General features: G+C 45.7%; 2 protein-coding genes across 2 annotated transcripts in view; one reads left to right on the top strand and one right to left on the bottom strand.

The window, feature by feature from the left end:
- Positions 1-1030: 1030 nt before the first annotated feature.
- C9H2orf68 (chromosome 9 C2orf68 homolog) lies at positions 1031-6835 on the bottom strand. Its single transcript, XM_034511275.2, has 4 exons — positions 6624-6835; positions 6428-6546; positions 5395-5546; positions 1031-5078 (listed from the first exon to the last, which is right to left on the bottom strand). The coding sequence occupies exons 1-4, from the start codon at positions 6728-6730 to the stop codon at positions 4956-4958; spliced, it is 501 nt and encodes a 166-aa protein (XP_034367166.1). The 5' UTR covers positions 6731-6835; the 3' UTR covers positions 1031-4955.
- Usp39 (ubiquitin specific peptidase 39) overlaps positions 6835-19024 on the top strand; it is a 29201-nt gene continuing 17011 nt past the window's right edge. Inside the window, exons 1-5 of the mRNA XM_034512244.2 lie at positions 6835-10194; positions 11778-11847; positions 14897-14991; positions 18020-18156; positions 18676-18828. Of these exons, the coding sequence (XP_034368135.1) occupies positions 9930-10194; positions 11778-11847; positions 14897-14991; positions 18020-18156; positions 18676-18828 (720 nt within the window). The 5' untranslated portion in view covers positions 6835-9929. The remainder of the gene's footprint in view (positions 10195-11777; positions 11848-14896; positions 14992-18019; positions 18157-18675; positions 18829-19024) is intronic.

Here is a 19024-nt window from a genome sequence, read left to right as displayed (position 1 = left end):
AAAGGTGAATCTCTCAGTAACACAGAATATCTTTCTGCCCCACTACATTCCAACTAACCAGGTACCCTTTTTAAGTGAGGCTGTGAACCATGCCTGAAAGCTATCTTGGGTGGGGGGGAGGTAGTGTCCTATTATGTAATTCAGACTAGCCTCAGACTATTGATCCTTCTGGCTTTAGCCTCCAGAGTGCTAGGATTACAGGCAGGTAGCAACATACCTGGTTAGCTTGTTTTCGTCTCCTCAGGATAGGGACTATGTGGTCCTGCAGTTGGAACTCCCTGAATTTGGCTCAACTTTTTTTTTCTTTACTTGTGTGTTAACAGTGTGTGCTGGGAATTGAACCTGAGTCCTATGGAAGAGCACCAAGTGCTTTTCAACAGCTGAGCCATTTCTCTAACCCTCTTCCCCCCAAAATATATATTGGGGTCTCACATGTACCTCAGGCTGGCTCTGTACTCAAAAGATTTGTCTGGCTCCCCAGTGCTGGGATTAAAGGTGTGCTCCACCAAGCTCAGCTTAGTCTTTAACTTTTGACTATCAATCTGCCTCTCCTCTGCCTTAGTTCTGCCAGAACAAGCCTATATGGGCACGCCATTTGGCCTTGTGGTCCTAACACTTATTGACTGTATCCTAGTGAGCTGGGTTTGTGTTTTTATCTCATCACCAGGGGAAGGTCTTGGAGGACTGCTCAAGAGCCTACTGACTCTTCTGACTTGTTAGGTGACTCCAGGGCTGTGTTGCTTGAATAATCCCTAAAACAAATGCTCTTAAGATACAGGTCCTGATAAAACCCAGGCTGTTTATGAAGACCGGAAGGAGGAAGATGCCTAAGAGGACAGAAGTAGGGCCAGATGTCTTAGTTACATGAGTCTAGCTGCTACATTCCAGCCAGAACGGCTCTTAGAATAGTCAGCACAGCAAGAGTTGAGATTCCCAGTGCTGACTGGGTAGCAGGGTAACTTTAGGGCAGACACTTAACCTCCCTTCTCCCCAAGTACACAAGTGATTTCACAACTTTTGGCAAGAACAGTGCTGTAAAAATAGTTTATTGGTTTAAAAAGTACCTTCCATGATTTCCAAAAATTTGCATAATTCATTTTATTTATACAGAAACACTGGAGATGAGGAAAAGAATGGATGGCTTTTCCTACATTTAGCACCACGACATAGCCAGGACACTGAGGCTTGCTCTCAAACGTACAGTGATCCTTCTGTCTGTCTCTTGAGTGGTTTACCACCATTCCCAACCTCTTGTTTGCTCTGGGAAGGGAGGAACCCCTAACTAGGAAGGTTTTCACTTCTAACAACACTCTAACACCAAGGAAATTTGGGCTGGATGCCAACAGCTCCTCAGGGATAGGGCAGGAATTCAAGAGTTAAGGTTTTAAATAACTGTCAACATTCCATATGCGATTTCCCCCAAAGGCTCAGAGGTAGGAAGGTGTCATCTGTACTTCATACAAGGGTCTGTCTCATTTGAGTTATCTGGGAAGCACCACTCGGACACAGGTCTTGTCAAACATACAGCAGGTTGGATACTCACCACCCCAAAGAGCTTCCACCTCCTGGGCTGCTCTCCACTTGGCAGTGCACCCGAGATGACCAGAGAGATGGAATGTTCTTTCACATTTTTTCAAGATCCACCCCCTGCTGTCTAGGTTGCAGCCAGTGTATACTTTACTCTCCTCATATACACTTGTATATCTTTTCCCTTCTTGCCTCACAGTCTTCAACGCCTTTCATGCTTGCCAGTGAACTACTTTATCCTTGCACAGTCCAACCCCCCTGCAAAGCCAATTCTCTCTCTCATGAATGATACACACTCACTCCAGGAATCACAAAACTGTACAATAAAGGCTTAATTCTAGTTAAGAATTGAGGGAAAAACATTCCATAGAGAATGGGAATGAGGCTTTTTGTTTGATACAAGGTCTATGTAGCTTATGCTGGCCTCCAACTCATACCATTTTTTTTTTTTTTAATAATGGGGGTAGGGTTTGAGAGAGGGTCTCTCTATGTAGTCCTGGAACTTTGTAGATAAGGCTGGCCTCAAACTCAAGAGACCTTCCTGTCCCTGCCTCCCAAGTGCTGGGATTAATGGTATGTGCCACCATGCCTGGCCATAGAGCAATCCTTTTATCTCAGCCTTTCAAATGCTGGAATTACCAGCATGTACCATCATACCTGGCCCAGCCTCTCTTGCCCCCATAGCCTCCCCACCCCCAAAAAGAGATAGCCAAGAACTTATCTACTCAGATGCATGTTGGTTCTGAAGCATGTTGGTTTCTGTTAAGTCCTGCCTATGGCATACTGCTTCTACTGTGTAGTATAACACTGGGCAGTTCTGAGAACTCACTGTGGCCTCTGAGTTTTGAAATAGGTGAGAGACATCTAGAAGTAGATCTGCCGAATAAATTGGACAGTAGGACAGTATTATTACAGACCCAGAATACGCCAGCAGAGCAATAAAGCCAAGCCATATGGCTGAAGGCAGCCCTGAGAGGCATTTTAGGGATGCCTAGAAAACATCAGCTCTAACAGGATGGCTCAGAATGACCATTCTTCATTTAGGCACGGGTTTGAGGCTGTAGGTAGTCATACAGGACAAACTAGCTAAAAATCAAGAGTGCTTTTTTAGCTAGAAAATCTTTCATATACACTGATAAGCAAAGTGCTTCTGGAAAAAGAGCTTAGAGAAGTTTCCTTCAGTCTCCTTTCTGAAGTCCTTGTGGGGATCACATAAACACATAAAACAGGCTTCTACAGAACACTCTGTTCATCTATTTCTTCCTTTATCAAGAAGTGGGAATAACTACAAATTTGTAGGCTGAATCTGGGTCCTTAGATTCTTCTTCAGGTGTTTTAGGCTCAGTGACAGAATCGGAATATAGGAAGCACAGCTCTAAGAACACAGACCCCAAAGAAGCTCCACTGTTCTTTGTCCAACCAGAGTTCCAGTGAATCCTGTGTTTCAAGTCACAATATGGATGATTAACTGGAGACTAAAACGACCTGCAGGATGAAGAGCATGGAGTCTGGTAGGCCTTCCTTCACCCTGGAGGCTCTGGATGGCATCCACCCATATAAGTCGACAGGCACTTACAGCACTTGTGCACAAGAACCGGGTGAAGGCTTTTCCCTGACAGCAGACTGGAATTAGGACTGACAAGCTTAAGGCACTTAACCGTGAGACCAGCTCTCCTGGTTTGGAGCATTCGGGTCCCCAGCCACCCCGGGAACCAGGCTGTTCTAACTTACTACCTAACTCAATGCCCCAGAATTCTGGCATGGCAAGCTATGCCTCACTGTTTTAATGGCATAAAGCAGATGCCTGGCTACAGTACATGTTTTCAACAGAGTGGGTTAAACACAGCAGGGACCCCAAGTGTCCTTGAAGAGAAAAGCTACTGAACTTGTATAGTCAGAATGATCTTGAGACCCTAGAAGACAAAGCCCTGGGGTAGGAGGTTTGGTTGTGGGCAGTCTCTGGGCTTGTAGGCTGTTTATGGCTCATGTTTCCAGTTACTGAAGTTAGGCTCCTATGTCAGGAAATCTCAGGTGCCCCTGAATTCCTGTGCACAGGATGTCTTGTGGACTTCAGACCTTAGCCTAAGCTTGTGTTGGAAAACATGTCCTGTTGGGAAAATGCTATGTCTGGGGATATTTACCCAAAGAACCTAAGTTACATTTATTTAGTTTTTTTTCTTGAGACAGCTTAGGTTGGTCTTTAACTTGCAGCAGTCCTCATACTTTGGCCTCTTTCATCTGGGGTTACAGTGTGTATCATAATGCTCAGACATACTCTTGGGAGATACGAGAGAAAGCATGGGGCAGAGAAAGGGTCATTTCACTTCCTCTATCATGTCCTTCACAACTCTTTTTTAGAGCCTCCTACCCCAGGACAGTTATAGCTATAGTCAACTCTCCCAACTTGAATAATTCAAGACTGCAAAACCACAATTGGAGAGTTACCTTTAAGTCTGCTTTGATAATTCTCCTTTAGTCTGAGAAGGTAGTCTCTCTACAGCTAGGAGGTGAATTTGGTAAGCCTAGCCAAGGCAGGTTTTTCTTTTTTTAACTATTTTGTTTTGTTTTGTTTTGTTTTGTTTTGAGATAGGCTCTCTCTACCCTGTCTGTCCTGGAACTAGATGTGTCGATATGTAGACCAGGCTGGCCTTGAACTCAGAGATCCACCTATCTCTATCTCCTGAGTCCTGGGATTAAAGGCATGTGCCACCACACTTAGCAGGACAGGTTTTTCAACTAAGGACTGTAGCTTAGCTCAGCATCTTCTTCCTGGGTCTCCTATAGAGTCTCCTACATAGAGAGTGCAAAGCAGTGAGGCATATGAGTAGCTTGGGAAAGCCACAGAAGGGGAAGGAGATGTGTTTCCAAATAGGCCCCAAATCCAAAGCTCTCCTGTTTTATTGGCATCAGAATTACTTGGAGAACTTGTTAGGAAGACAGAAGCCCAGAAGCCCCACTTCTAAATTCCTGAGTGGCAGAGAAACAATCATGTTGGGGAGTGGAGGGAAATGAATTCTACCTAAGGTAAAAAGGAGAAAGGAAAAGTGACAACTGAAAACAGGTTTAGGGAAAGATGAGTGGACCAAAGCAGAAACACGAAGGCGCCTAACAAATGACCTCATCAAGCCAGGAACACACAGGCAAAGGCTTCAGAAAGCCTGGCTCTCCCTGAAGTCTCTGCTCCCGAAACACTAAGTTAGCCAAAGCTGTCATAAACTTTCAGAATGTTAGGTTAGATGAATGGGACAAGAAAGAATGGCTGCTGAGAGGTAGGTCAGATGTGGTCCTGCAAGACCCTGTGCATACAGCAGCTTAGAGGAGGACAGGATCCCTGAAGATCACATGGACTCGTCCTGGCACCCCCAAACTAGAGGTGAGTTCCTTGGGCAAAATTCTGCCAAATGCAGTGACTCCTGCCTTCAACACCATCAGTGTCGTCTCTGGCGCTTTGCAAGTTCCTCCTGGATGCGCAATCTGAGGGCCTCTCGCATGGCTGGATCCAGAGGTGTGTGTGCTGATACTTCCTCACTCACCCTTCTGGGATCATCGTCCTACATGGAGGAAGAGTCAGGAAGCTCAGAGCCTGGTCTCTCTCAGAAAAGTGCTGCCCTATCCCTAGACAGCACTCTCACAGAACTGTTTGGCTTACGGCTTCTCGCTTCTCAGGAGTCCCCTGTAACAGTGATTCTCAACTGTGGGTCACAAGTTTTCCCTGTTCCCCCAACTAGGAATCTCTGTGTGCTGAGAATACCTGATGGGAAGACATGTTTTCCCACTGCCTCTGAGACTAACAGTGGCTCAGGAACTGGTGGTAGATTCCATCATGGCCCAGGACTGTCAAGCTGCAGCTTTTTCTAGAAGGCGTACCTGATATACAATAACTGATGTGACCTCTCCACTGTCCGCCTCATATTCTAAACAGAAGAGCTGGCGGCCAGGAGGCTCCAGCTCAGAGCCTCCACTACTGCTGCTTTCGCTGGACTCCTCACAGTCTGGGTTCACAGGGTGGGTAGAGCCATCTGCAAGGGCAAACCAGAATGAGAGGGGAGAGGAGGATGCTGCTAAAACCCCTGCCCACAGAAACTATCAGAAAAACAGCATCAAGAAAGCCTTGAAGCTTCCGACAGACCCTGAGTGTTTATGTGTGTGCACATACTATGTGTGTGTGTGTGTGTGTGTGTGTGTGTAAGGGGAGCTGTCGATCATGATTTTTAACTTCTCTTTCTCCACTCTAGCACAATTCTGTTCCAAAGTAAGTATAAGATGCATGTCTCCTGCAAATATCACTGGAAGCTGCTGAAAGGATGGACAGAGCTCTGCCTCAGTTCAAATCTAGGCTCTGCCATTTACTAGCTCGGAGATGTTGGACAACTTATTTACCTCTTTGGATAGTGAAACAGACATAACAGTTCTCAGCTTAATGGCTTCTATGGACTCAATAAGTTAATGTCCTCAAGATCTAAACCCTCTGTAAATAACAGCCCACAAACTTAGTGTCATATGTTAGTTAACATGAGTTCACGGTCACAGGGAACCCGAGAAAAAGGCCATTTATTGGGTTCGTTTCATCTTATGTACTTGTCTTTTTTGTTTCTTTTCCTTTTTTTTTTTTTTTTTTTTAAATCTCGGCCAAACTTTCCCTTTTTCAGGTGGCAGAAATATTAAAACACAGCATGGCAGGCCACACTGGTGGACAGCGTTTCCTGGCCGGGTCCCAGGTACCTTATATAACAGTGCAGTTTAATCAGGGTCACTGGCCCTGGAGCGGAGAACTGGAGGCGCTGACGTTGATGCAGTGGCTTCAACCGGTGAAGGGCCGGTGAAGCAGGAGCCCTGACGCAGAGACGAGGGGCTTGCCCAGGGGGCGGGGCCGCGGGCGGGCGGGCGGGCGGCTGCTCACCTCGGTGGCGCGGCAGGTACACCTGTAGGTCTGGCTTGCGGGGCCGCGTGGGCGCGGGCGTGTGGCGCCTCCTCGCCTTCTCCTTGGCCGCCTGCTTCACCTTCTTGTCGTAGTCGTCCCTGCGGGGAGCCGAGCGGGAGTCAGGCGCTGTCACCCGGCCGAATCGGGCCGGGCCGGGCCTGGGGCGGGGCGGTACCGAGCGATCTGGTTCCGACGGATGTGGTGTACGAAGCCGTGGCTCATGTCCAGACGCCCGCCGGGCTTGCAGCACAACCCCGGGCCGGGATCCCGGGACGCCTCCATTCAGATCTTGGATACAGAACCGCCGCAACCGCCACAACGGCCGTGAATTCAGGCCGCCGGCTGTGGACCACGACTTCCGGCCGCGGACCTCGACTTCCGGCTCCAATTCCCTTTTTCCGGTTGCGTAGGGGCGGGTGCAGCGGGAACGTAGATACTTTCGAAATTTAAAAACCTTGATCTGTGGCGCGCAGTTCGAGCTGGAGCTTCACTTTCCTTGTAATATCATCTGTACGAAAGAAGGATTATATAGCTGATACCAGGAAATTATTTTAAAAATTCGAGTCATCCACGAATACCGAAAATGCACTCTATTAGTCTAGAGATGTTGGCTTTCTTTTTCTAGGCCTTTAGTACAATAAGCTTCATCATGAGATACTGGAAGATAGGAAAATTTAAGTTGACCCCCTGAACCCTACCCTAAAAGCAAAGACATAAAGCCTGTAAGTCAAACACTCTGGTGCCTCAGTCCCAGGAAATTAGCTGACCATTCGAACAGATGGCCCTAACTAAACAAGCCCCGAGATTATTGGTGCCAGGATGCTAAAAGTTTGAGATAAGCATTACTCCTTTGAACCAGAGCTCATGATAAATAGTGTAAAGCTAGTCCGAAATAGCCAATTATAAAGTGACTCACTATCCATCTTACAAATTTGAGATCAAATGATCTCAATGACCTAGTGACCTGTTCCTCCTCCTTCCCCCTTCCTTAACTCCACCCCCACCTGGTTTGTAGATTCCCCCCTTATACGATGTAAAAAATCTGTTACTTGGTGCTGAATTTCTCTACCCCTGCGTGGGCTAGAAGGGCCCTAAACCTCTTGCTATTGCATCAAGCCGTGTTTCTCGTGAGTGATTTGGGGCGCGTCTGCAGTTCTCCACGGACTGTGAGGTCCTTTTCATTTGGGCTTTACAATATATGTGTGTATGTGTGTTGCATCTGCTTTGCTCCTATCTTTAAAGCTCGATTCTGCTCATGAGAAGGTTATATTTTGTCATCTCCATCACCTTTGCTCCATCATCTCTCTTTTAGATTCCTTCCTTGCCTCCTATAGTTCTCTCCTCTCTCTCTTACACACACACACACACACACACACACACACACACACACACACATCTAGGTCCTTCATATGGGAAAAATGTGCAATATTTGTGATTTATCTTTCCAAATTATACTGAATTCGCTCAACATCTCTAGGTTCACCATTTCCCTGCAAATGACATAATTTCTTTATGGCAGAATCTTTAAAAAGTTACATATGTCACTTGTTTGACTCTTTAATCCAACTGTGCCTAAGTTTCCTTATTTTTGTGTTTGGAGTGTGTGTGTGTGTGTGTGTGTGTGTGTGTGTGCAGGCTAGCAGAGGACACCAGGTGCTCCACCAAGCCCTAATGGTCCTCCTGTCTCCACTTCCCCAAGGGCTAAGATTATAGGCATAAGCCCACTGTAGGCTTTTTACATGGGTGCTCAGGATTTGAACTCATGCTTGGACAGTAAGCATTCTCACCAACTGAGCCAAACTCCTTCGTTTGTTTGCTTATTAGTGGACATACTAAACATCTATCTGTAATAGGCAATGAGGCAGACGAGTGCTTGGGTAGGGAAGTTTTCCCCCACCCACACCCAGTCCCTATTTCAGCCACATTGGAACTGCACTGCTGGCGTCCAGGTCACCTGCTTAACTGTTCATGGGAGGAACCAAGGCTAATGATGTATAGCCTTCTTTCTTTCCTTCTGGTATGTAGCCAAGGATAGCCTTGAACTAACTGTGTAGCTCAGTTGCCCTTAAACTTTGGGATTCTTTTTGCCTCAGCCTGAGTGTATAGTTGTTTTTTAAGTCTTCAGTTTAAAATGTAAAAATCAGAAACCCATTATTAGAGCAGTGACAGTGTCTAGTACATCTGTTTGTTGGAGTGTTATAACAAAAGTAAAGACTGTCTTACACTAAATGTGAATGAGACCTGGTCAGAAAGAGGAAACCTATACTCCTACTTGAGCATAAAACTCTAGGAAATGTAGTCACTATTGTGGTTTGGGTGGGATTCCACATGGGCACAAGGACATTTCTGGGGTGAGACAAGTCTTTTCTCTTGATTATGACAATGGGTCTGTGTTGAGGACCACCCTGCCCCATGTTGGGGGTCAAAATTTCCCGGACTGCTCTGTTGCTCCGGTCTGAGGGTCAGGGCCTAGCAAGAGAGAGAGAGTGGGGGGAAGAAGGGGAAGAGACTCGAAGAATAGAGACAAGCCAGAGGGTCTGTAGTCAAGTCTTGTTTACTGTCTCCTATAGACTATATTCACACCTCCTGTTGACTCTTGTTACAAGGAAATCCTGGGTATTTATAAGCACAAGCAGGCGAACACAGGTGAAGACATTTTACCATGTGCACCATGCAGCTGGGGTCACTAAACAGCAAAACAAGCTATGTGGGATAAACAAGATGTTTGTCAGAGTGTGCTCAGCTGTTGTAGGCTGTTGAAAAAACAAGTCTCTATCAGGGTATATGGTTTGAGATGGCTGCAAAGTTGATAGCTGCTTTCTAGCCGCTTTCTGCTTAAAGTCGGCTCCCAACAAGTCTGTAAGTGTTCACACATCGAAATTTAGCAGATTAGACACATCAAACGTATATTATCTTGTATATCAATTATACCTCGATGGAACTATTCAAATAGCCAGAAACTAAGGCACGACTGTCGTAAAGCTGAATTTGAAGTTTTATTAGCTAAACAATAAATGCGCCTTAGCATAGTATTTGCAAACTCCTTATTTCAAGAGACCTTTAAATATGATACTAATTGAAGTTCCCAGGAACAAGCCTGAATGAAGGAGTTAATTTGGGAATACTGATTCTTTTTCCTGTGTAGGTCATCAGTCCCTGATCAGGGGACATCTTTGGATTGTCGTTTCGAGACACAAACTGTCCCGAAGATATCTCGGTTCTAATGCTAGCTTCCTTTTTCCTACAATCAACGTAGCCTGTGAAAGGTTCCTGCTTAAGCTATGAAGAGATGTTGGATAAGGACACAATATTTTCGAAACTGTCTCTGTTGGGCCAGCAGCGCCTATAACGTTTTATAACCCTGTATTGTCCCTTTCAGCGACTCGTAGCGAGCTACGCTTCTGAGGCCAGCTCGGCTTCTGATTGGCTGCTTGCCGCCCGTGCGCGGCGTCGGCGCGGAAGCTCCTAAACGGTGGTGGCGATGTCTAGCCGGTCCAAGCGGCAGTCTCATGGTTCCACCCGTGGGAAGCGCGAGTCCGAGTCTCGAGGCAGCTCGGGTCGCATCAAGAAGGAGCGAGACCGCGAGAAGGAGCCCGAGGCGGCGAGCTCCCGGGGTAGCCCGGTCCGCGTGAAGCGGGAGGCCGAGCCAGCTGCGCGAGAGATCCCGGCGCCCGCGCTCCCGGTCGTGCGGGTGAAGCGTGAGCGCGAGGCTGACGAGGATTCGGAGCCCGAGCGGGAGGTGCGAGGTGCGCGGGGCCGGGCTGGGCGCGTCCTCCACCTTCGCCTGCTTTCTTCTCTCTCCTCCTGCTTTTTGAGACAGGTCTCAGGAACTCGAAGTTGTAACCAGAGATGGTCTTACATTCTTGATACTCTTGCCTCTCTTTCCTGAGGTCTGAGATGCCAGTTTTCGTCTGCTTTTTCCCATTCCTTCCTACTGTCCCCCATGCCCTGGCTTGAATCCAGACTGGACTGTTTTCAGATGAAGACAGTCGTAATCTTAAACGTAGTCATGATACACCACAGCATCTCCCTGTTATCGAATAGCCCACGTGGGTCAGGTGCACTGCTGATAACTGTACAGATGTCCCCTTTTTCAGTTGTTTCCCCTAAAATTTCTAAGATTTAGAGTCATGTTGTAATCCTGGAGTAAGACCGTTAGTCGAGTCCTAGTGCACCCGACTCAAGTATTGACCTTGTACTAGTTGAATAGTTTGGGGACACTTCTGCTTCTCCTGGGTTTTGTTTGGGGGTTGTTCGTGTTGTCTTGTAAAGGATGTTGATGTAATGACCAGGCTGTCATGATCATGTGGCTTTGTCAGCATCCATGAAGCTGTGGCAAGCTAACACATTAGGATTAACTCAGAGCCATCACAGTTCTTGGACTAATGGTAGATTTAAGGATGTTCAGTTTATCTTAGTATTTGTGATATATTTCACGATACCTTTCATGCCCATTTGATATTTATTTATTTATTTATTTATGTACTTATTTAGACAGGCTCTTAATAAGTAGCCCTGGCTGCTCTGAGCTTTCTCTGTAGACCTCTAACTCAGAGATTTCACCTAGCCTACCCTCTCAAGGGCTAGGATTAATGGTGTGCACCACCATACTTGGTGAAAAAAAATGTTTAGTACATTTATTTGTTTGTTTGTTTATTTATTTATGTGTATACATGTACCATGGTATACATGTGGAAGTCAGTGGGCAACTTGTGGGAGTCAGTTCTCTCTTCCTACCCTGTATGTCCCAGGGATTGAACTCAGATAGTTGGGTTGTTGGCAAGGACCTTTACTAAGCCTGGATTCCTTTATATAATATGTAGACTAATCTTTTGTTGGTTATATATGTAATAGATCTACTCTTTGTTTGCAACTTATTTCATTAGTGGCCTTTTTTTGAATGCTGTCACTAAATGAAAACAAAAGCTCATTTTAACGTTAGTGATCAAACCTTCCAATCTTAGTGATCAAACTCTCCCAATCTTAATGATCACACCTTCCCAATCTCAGTGATCAAACTCTCCCAATCTTAATGATCACACCTTCCCAATCTCGGTGATCAAACTCTCCCAATCTTAATGATCACACCTTCCCAATCTCAGTGATCAAACTCTCCCAATCTCAGTGATCACACCTTCCCAATCTCAGTGATCAAACTCTCCCATTTCCATGATTTTGTTTTGTTTTCTACCTGCGATTTGAGGAGAGGCTCCTGTCCTCCATTTATGATGCTAAAACAAATCTTGCCTGTGCTAGTTAAGTGTTCAACCACTGAGTTACTCTCCAGCACAAGTTTTGCATTTTAAAGCCTGTATGGATTTTTTCTCAGCAAAGAATGGCCGAGTGGATTCTGAAGACCGGAGGAGTCGTCACTGTCCGTACTTGGATACCATTAATAGGTCAGTAATGCAGACAGGATGAGGGCAAGTCTTGGTGATGCTCCTCATTAGTAGGAGCGCTTGCCTGACATGCCATAAGCCCGAGGTTTCATCACCAATACTTGCAAACAAACAAAATCAGTGGATTTTTAAAAATTTACTTTTTATTTTATGTATTTTATTGGTGTTTGGCTTGCATGTATGTCTGTGTGAGTGCCAAATCCCCTGAAACTGGAGTCATAGCTACTTGTGAAATGTCATGTGGGTCCTGGGATTTGAACAAATGGAAGAGCAGCTACTGCTCTTAATGGCTGAGCCATTTATTTCTCCAGCCCCATCAGTAGATGTTGAGATGTAGAATACAGTAGAAAATTCTCAGCCAGGCGGTGGTGGCGCACGCCTTTAGTCCCAGCACTTGGGAGGCAGAGGCAGGTGGATCTCTGAGTTCAAGGCCAGCCTGGTCTACAGAGTGAGTTCCAGGACAGCCAGGGCTACACAGAGAAACCCTGTCTCGAAAAACCAAAAAAAAAAAAAAAAAAAAAAAAAAAAATCTCTAAACTGAACATTGAAGACTACATTCAAATGCTCCACCTTTTATGCCTGTCTGCCTAGAAATTGTGCTTCTTGCCATGTTCAGCCATGTTACCCCTTTATAGTGGGAGAGTACAGTTTTTGTTTTATTTTGTTTTGTGTTTGTGTGTATGGGTGTGTGTGTTTGTGTGTGTGTGTGTGTGTGTATGTATGTGTATGTGGGTGTGTGTGTAGTCGGTCCCTGGCTGTCCCAGAACCCAATCTGTAGAACAAGTTGTTGCCCTTGAACTCAGAGATTTGCCGTCTTTGCCTCCTGAGTGCTGGGATTAAAGGCGTGCACCACCACACCTTTGAAGATAACTTTAATATTAGCGGCAGCACATGGGTTAAGGGAAAGAGCTCACAAGAAAGTAAGACACACTTAAGAGCACAGTGTGGGGTTCTCAGAGAAGAGTTGCCTAGATTTTGGTGTTGTTTATGTGTGTGTGTGTCCCTGCACAAGTTCCTGTGCATCATGTGTGTGCAGGTGCCCGTGGAGGCTAGACGAGGGCCCCAGTTCTCCTCGAGGTGAACTTCTGGGTGGTTGTGAGCCGCCCAGTGTGGGTGTTACAGACTGAACTCTAGTTGTCTGCAAGTGCTGTGAACCATGGAGCAGTCTCTCCCAGTCCCCAAAGCTTCTGTTTGCTTGTTTTTGTATGGCAGAGACAGTCCCCTTTTCTTGTATATTTTTTGATTTTTCAGTCCTCAACCCATCTTCTACAATGGTGCTCTTCAATAGAACTCTCCACAACAGAGAATCAGTTTTTAAAATGTTGTTTTGTTTTATTTTGTTTTGTTTTTTGAGACAAGGTTCTGGTGTATGGCCTAGGCTAACATTGAATTCTTAACTCTCCAAGCTCAGCCCTGGGTGTAGGGGCTGTAGGTGTCCACCAAGCCCATCAGCAATTGCTCCTGACAGGGATGTTTGCTGTGGAAGCGCAGGCTACACGAGGCTCTGGATGATTTGATATATGGCTTATGCAGTTGAAGCACTAATTTATTAGTTTGCATGTGGCACTGGAAATCAAATCCAGCGCGTTTATGCTGGGCCTGCCTTACCACTGACCTACACTGTAGCCCAGGAACTAAATTTAAACTTAGTTCTCAGTAACTACATGTGGCTAATGGGCCGTCAGCAGTACAGCTGTTAATATTTACTGTGGAATTTCACATTTGTGGATTCATTGGACATAAAACCTTTCTGTCTCTTTCTGTTCAGCACTCATACTGTGGCTTTGTGCTGTCTTTACTTCCTCAGCTGCGTGCTCTCTCATCCCTCCTCTCTATCCTGTTTTTCTCTCTCTTTTTTTCTCTTCTTTTTTGGTGTGGTGTGCTGGGATCTTGTTCTTGCTGGGCCAAGTTCTTTACCACTGAGCAGAATCCCCAGTCCTTTCCTTTTCAAATCTCCAAGCTCCCCCGCCCCACTGCCCTTTTTGTGTGTGTGTGTGTGTGTGTTTTGTTTTAACAAAAATAAAATTTTATTTTATAGCCAGGCATGTTGGTGCACGCCTTTAATCCCAGCACTCAGGAGGCAGAGGCAGGTGGATATCTCTGAGTTCAAGGCCAGCCTAGTCTACATAGCCAGTTCTAGGACAGCCAGAGCTACACACAGAGGAATCCTGTCTCAATAACCATATATAAACAAATAAATGAGTAAATAGTTTATTTTTGAGCCAGGATCTCACTGTGTAACCGCAACTGGTTTGGAATGCAATGTGCAGACTAGACTGGCCTCAAACTCACAGACATCCACCCACCTCTTCCTCACCAGTGCTGGGATTAAAAGTTTGTGCTACCATGCCTGGCAGAATTTTTTGTGTTTAGGATATGTTTGTTCACACTTGGTGTCCTCTCCTAGTGCTGTTGGGCTCTTATTTTAGTCCTATTTGTTGCTTTCCCTGCAAAGAATGTGACGAAAATAGAAAGTTCTTTCAATTTTCCACATCTTACTGTATAATCCAGGCTGATGTGGGACTCCTTATATAATCAGAGCAGGTCACAGACTCAGTCTCCCAAGTGCTAGAGTTACAGGAGTGAACCACTTTAAAAAGGTTGTCTCTCACATCCATGATGTGAGTGGAACCCAGATTCCCTGATACATGCCAAAATCTGGCTATTCAGGTTTCTATAAACTGTAGGTTAATATTTACATATAATCTATGTAGATTACTAATCCCAAATATAGTGTCAGTGCTATGTAAAATAGTTGTCATGTTCTCATTTAGGGAAAAAAGTCTGTTCATGTTTAGTGTAGATATAGCTTTTATCTTTGCCAAATGTTGATTTGTGATTTTTTTTGAATCAAATGAAAAGTGTGTCTTGGGCATTTGTGTTTGATGCAGGCAGTTTGAGCCTGCTGTGGTGGTGTGCTGGGTAGAGGTATGTGGTTTGTGTGTAGGTGCTACAGTATTCTCTTACGTGTGTGTGGGGGGGGTGGCATTGTGGAACACAGAGCCAGTGCCGCCTCACCCCTGTCACTGTTCTGTGCTCTGTCTTGCAGGAGTGTTCTGGACTTCGACTTTGAGAAACTCTGTTCCATTTCTCTCTCGCACATCAACGCATACGCCTGTCTGGTGTGTGGCAAGTACTTTCAAGGTAAGGAAATGGTCAGGAGGATAAACATGTTAAGTTTGTGATGCTGCCTTTCCCTTCCCCTCCCCCCAATCTTTATTTCCAGGAAACTGGAGAAGGTTCCCTCCTTGGTCAGAGTTGAGCACATCTGGAAGGGAGAAAGATCTATGAAAAAAGACTAGCTCTCCAAACATTGAGTTTCTAAGCTTCTTTCTTTTTTCTTTTTCCCTCCCTCCCTTCCTTCCTTTTGGTATTGGACATTGAACCTAGGTTCTCTCAAGCATGCCAGGCAAGTACTCTACCACTGAGCTGCATCCCCAGCCCCTGGGTTTCCAAGTCTAGTGTTTTCTGTGTTTATAGTTTTATTATTTCGAGATGGAGTCTGAGTACATAGGCCAGCCTTCCTTGAACTTGAGTCTCCTTCCCAGGTTTTCTCATGTTCAAGGGTACTTACTCAGTTCTTTTCTGAAAATGTAATATTTTCACTCATTTAGACCAAGGGAGTCGTAAGTACATTCATAGTATACTGACGATGTGAAAAAGAAAAGCCACATTCTTGGCTTCTGTTGGGAGCTTTTGTGAGACAATCAGAAACAATCAGAAAAATCTCACAAGAGTATCATGATTTCTGCTAGACTTTATAGCAGAACTTACAAATGAGGACAGAAGGTGGCAAAATATGCTAAGGTCAGTTTTTGTCCCCTTTGATATTTTGAGACAGTACCTCAGTATGTAACCCTAATTGGCCTAGAACTCACTCTATTGGCCTTCCTGGCTTGAGTTTATCAGTTCTCCTGTCCCTTGTCTGCTGAGTGCTGGGGTTATACGGACTGCCACCATGTCTATTCCAAGTCAGTTACCAAAGATTTACTACATTTTAACCTTATTGTTTTTATATATGTATGTGTGTATTTGTGGGTGCCTTTGTGTGCTTGTGTAGAAGTCGAGACAGTGTATGGGAGTTCTTCTATCATGTGGGTCCAGGGATCAAACTCAGGCCATTAGACTCAGTGGCAAATGCCCTTACTTACTAAACCTTTTTGCTATCTCCTCAAGGTCAAGTGTGCAAGCATGCCTGTATGCCTCTGTGTGTGTGTGTGTGTGTGTGTGTGTGTGTGTGTGTGTGTGTGTGTGTCAGTCAGGTAGCCGCCCGCAGCCACAAGACAACTGGGTTCACCTGAAAGGGGGCTGGGAATGAAAGGGGACGGAGAGGGAGAAGAGATGAAGCCAAGACAAAGTTCTCTGATCAAGGCTCAAAGCTTTAATGTTCAGCTCACAATTTAAAGGGGAAGGCCCAACCCACAACCCCTCCTGGTTTCATCCGGAGATGGGTGGGATAATCCCTAATCCATTCTAGGTCTCGGCCAGAGATGTCTCAAGGCAAGCCCAGGGGCAGTTCTGCTTCTGTGTTCTGTGCAGCCAAGGTGGGTAACTCCACCTAGATCCTATCACTTGGTCTCTCTGGCCTGCTCAAGGCTGTGGGGGGAAGGGCACAGTTCCCCCTTTTTTAGTTTATAAAAATGAGCAGTGCCAGCAGCTGGATGGGGTACACGATTCCATCCCATCTGGGGTACAGAGTGGCAGGGCTTGCTGAGAGAGATCTTGTGTGAAGGCAACCTATCTGCTTGAGACACAAGGTTCAAAAGTTAACAGCAACATGATTATCCAAGCCATGTAGGAAATAAGGTTGAAAGTGGAAATGTTCTAGTATCTACTCCAGCTGCTGGTTGACAGGGATCAGATACAAGGTCTATGACTACTCAGGCTGGTAGATATCAGCACGAGCGCGCGCGTGAATGCGTGTGTGTGTGTGTGTGTGTGTGTGTGTGTGTGTGTGCATGTGTGTGTGTGCTCGCGCGTGTGCGTGTGTGTAGGTGTAGGTGTGTAGACAAGGTCTTGATCCTCATGTCACCTCCCTATTGCTGAGATCACAGATGTGTGTCACCATGCTCAGCCTTTAGTTTTAGCTTAGTATATGTATTGCTGGGTTTCTTATGCATTTCTCCCTCTCTCTTTTTAAATATTTATATGTATATGAGTTTACTGTCGCTGTCTTCAGACACACCAGAAGAGGACATCAGATCCCATTACAATTGTTTGTGAGCCACCATGTGGTTGCTGGGAATTGAACTCAGGACCTCTGGAAGATCAGTCAGTGCTCTTAATCACTGAGCCATCTCACCAGCCGCCCCCCCCTCTTTTTTTTTTTTTTTTTTTTTTGTGTGGTTCTTTGAGACAGGATTTCTCTCTGTATCCTTGGCTGTCCTTGAACTCTGTAGACCTGGCTGGTTTCCAACTCAGAGATCGCCTGCCTCTGCCTCCCAAGTGCTGGGATTAAAGGTGTGCGCCACCACTGCCTGGCCTATTTTCTTCTCTTACAGCTTCTCTGCAAAAGGATTTGAATGGACTAAAGGAGAGCCGTATTTTAAAGGGTGCTGGAAGGGTGATGCTGACTGTTATCCAAGCTTCTCAGGAACCTTAGGCGGGAAGATAGGGAGGTGGGAAGTTTGAGACAGCTTGGGCACCTTAACAAGGCTATGTCTCAAAATGAAATAGTCTGGGTGGTAGCCTAGTGCTAGAGTGTTTGTGTAGAGTGCACAAAGCTCTGGGTTAATGTTAGATCTACTAAACAGTAGACAACACAGACGCAGCAGGACAGAGGATGTGGGTACAGGATTGTCCTGAACATGGGCAGGTGGAAGGAGACGACAAAAGGCTGATGCACCTGTGGGAGGCCTCAGGACAGGAAAGGCTGTGTATGTGTGTGTGTCTGTATACTTAGCAGATAATGTATTTTTGGCTGTTCCTAGTTTTTGAAACATGTGAGGTTGGTTTATGTGTATACTTTATATTGAAACTGATTCCCCTAACTAATATCTTAATGTTCTTTCTGGTTCTCTTTGTGAGAGAAGTTTATGTGATGATTACTTTTATGGAAGGCATAGGACTTTGTTTCTGCTTTAACATGTTTTGCACAAAATAATGAAATGAAGAGCAATCCTGATTTGTCTTTCTAGGCCTTTCTCTGAATGCCTTTTCCCTGTCCCCACAGGCCGGGGCTTAAAGTCTCATGCCTACATCCACAGCGTCCAGTTCAGTCACCATGTGTTCCTCAACCTCCACACTCTCAAGTTTTACTGCCTTCCTGACAACTATGAGATCATCGACTCCTCGCTGGAGGATATCACGGTATGTGTCCCAGGCTGCTGATGAGGGTTGCGTTGTTTTGTGAGCTATCCCAAGGATCTCTGGAAAGTGATCAGCAAGAGGTCAGCAGAGTATTTGGAGGGAAAGCGAAAAGGTGAAATAAATTCAAGATTTCAAAGTAAGTTCATTCCTGCCCACACAGTCCTGGGGAGATTTGGAACCCTGGTGCTGACGGAGAAGGAGGTACTCCTATTTTCTGGCTGTATCTATGTGACACCTCACTGGAGACTCAGGATCATAGTGCTTAGGATCCTGTTGTTTCTGACAGTCATTGCTAACAGAGTTGAGCAAGGTGTAGGGCTGAAGACAGACCTGGTATTCAGTGACTCAGGGTTAGACATGAAACTGTGGAGGACTCACTCTGTTTCCTTGGTCTTCATCCCAGGATGGGGCCTTATGGTGTGTAGTGGGGCATTCATGACCAGGGCATTTTTATTTTGGGTAGAAATTGCTGTTCTGGAGTTTTCTTACAACAACTTAGAGTTTTCTTTTGCTTGGCAGTATGTGTTGAAGCCTACTTTCACAAAGCAGCAAATTGCAAACTTGGACAAGCAAGCCAAATTGTCCCGGGCATATGATGGTACCACTTATCTGCCAGGGATTGTGGGACTGAACAACATAAAAGCCAACGACTATGCAAATGCTGTGCTGCAGGTAAGCTCAAGGAACAACGCTGGGGAGGAAAGACTGGAAGCAGTGTGAAGGCTGCTAAGGAATTACTGCTTTCTTAGAGAGGCAGTCAGAAGGTCTGTCTGACGACGCCACTTGAGCGATTGTTCTGCAGCCAGCAGAGCATTCCTCTCTGGCTGGTCAGGGCGTGCCTACCACATGCTGAGAGTTTTCAGCCTCT

This window comes from Arvicanthis niloticus, chromosome 9 (assembly GCF_011762505.2).
Source record: "Arvicanthis niloticus isolate mArvNil1 chromosome 9, mArvNil1.pat.X, whole genome shotgun sequence".
NCBI lineage: Eukaryota > Metazoa > Chordata > Mammalia > Rodentia > Muridae > Arvicanthis > Arvicanthis niloticus.
The sequence above is the reverse complement of the archived record's forward strand: the minus strand, read 5'-3'. Positions and strand labels throughout refer to the sequence as shown.

Coding starts and splice junctions, on each gene's coding strand:
- C9H2orf68 (XM_034511275.2), bottom strand. CDS start 6,730: ATGGAGGCGTCCCGGGATCCCGGCCCGGGGTTGTGCTGCAAGCCCGGC. Junction 6,547..6,623: donor CGTCGGAACCAGATCGCTCG/GTACCGCCCCGC, acceptor GGCTCCCCGCAG/GGACGACTACGACAAGAAGG. Junction 5,547..6,427: donor GTACCTGCCGCGCCACCGAG/GTGAGCAGCCGC, acceptor TTGCCCTTGCAG/ATGGCTCTACCCACCCTGTG.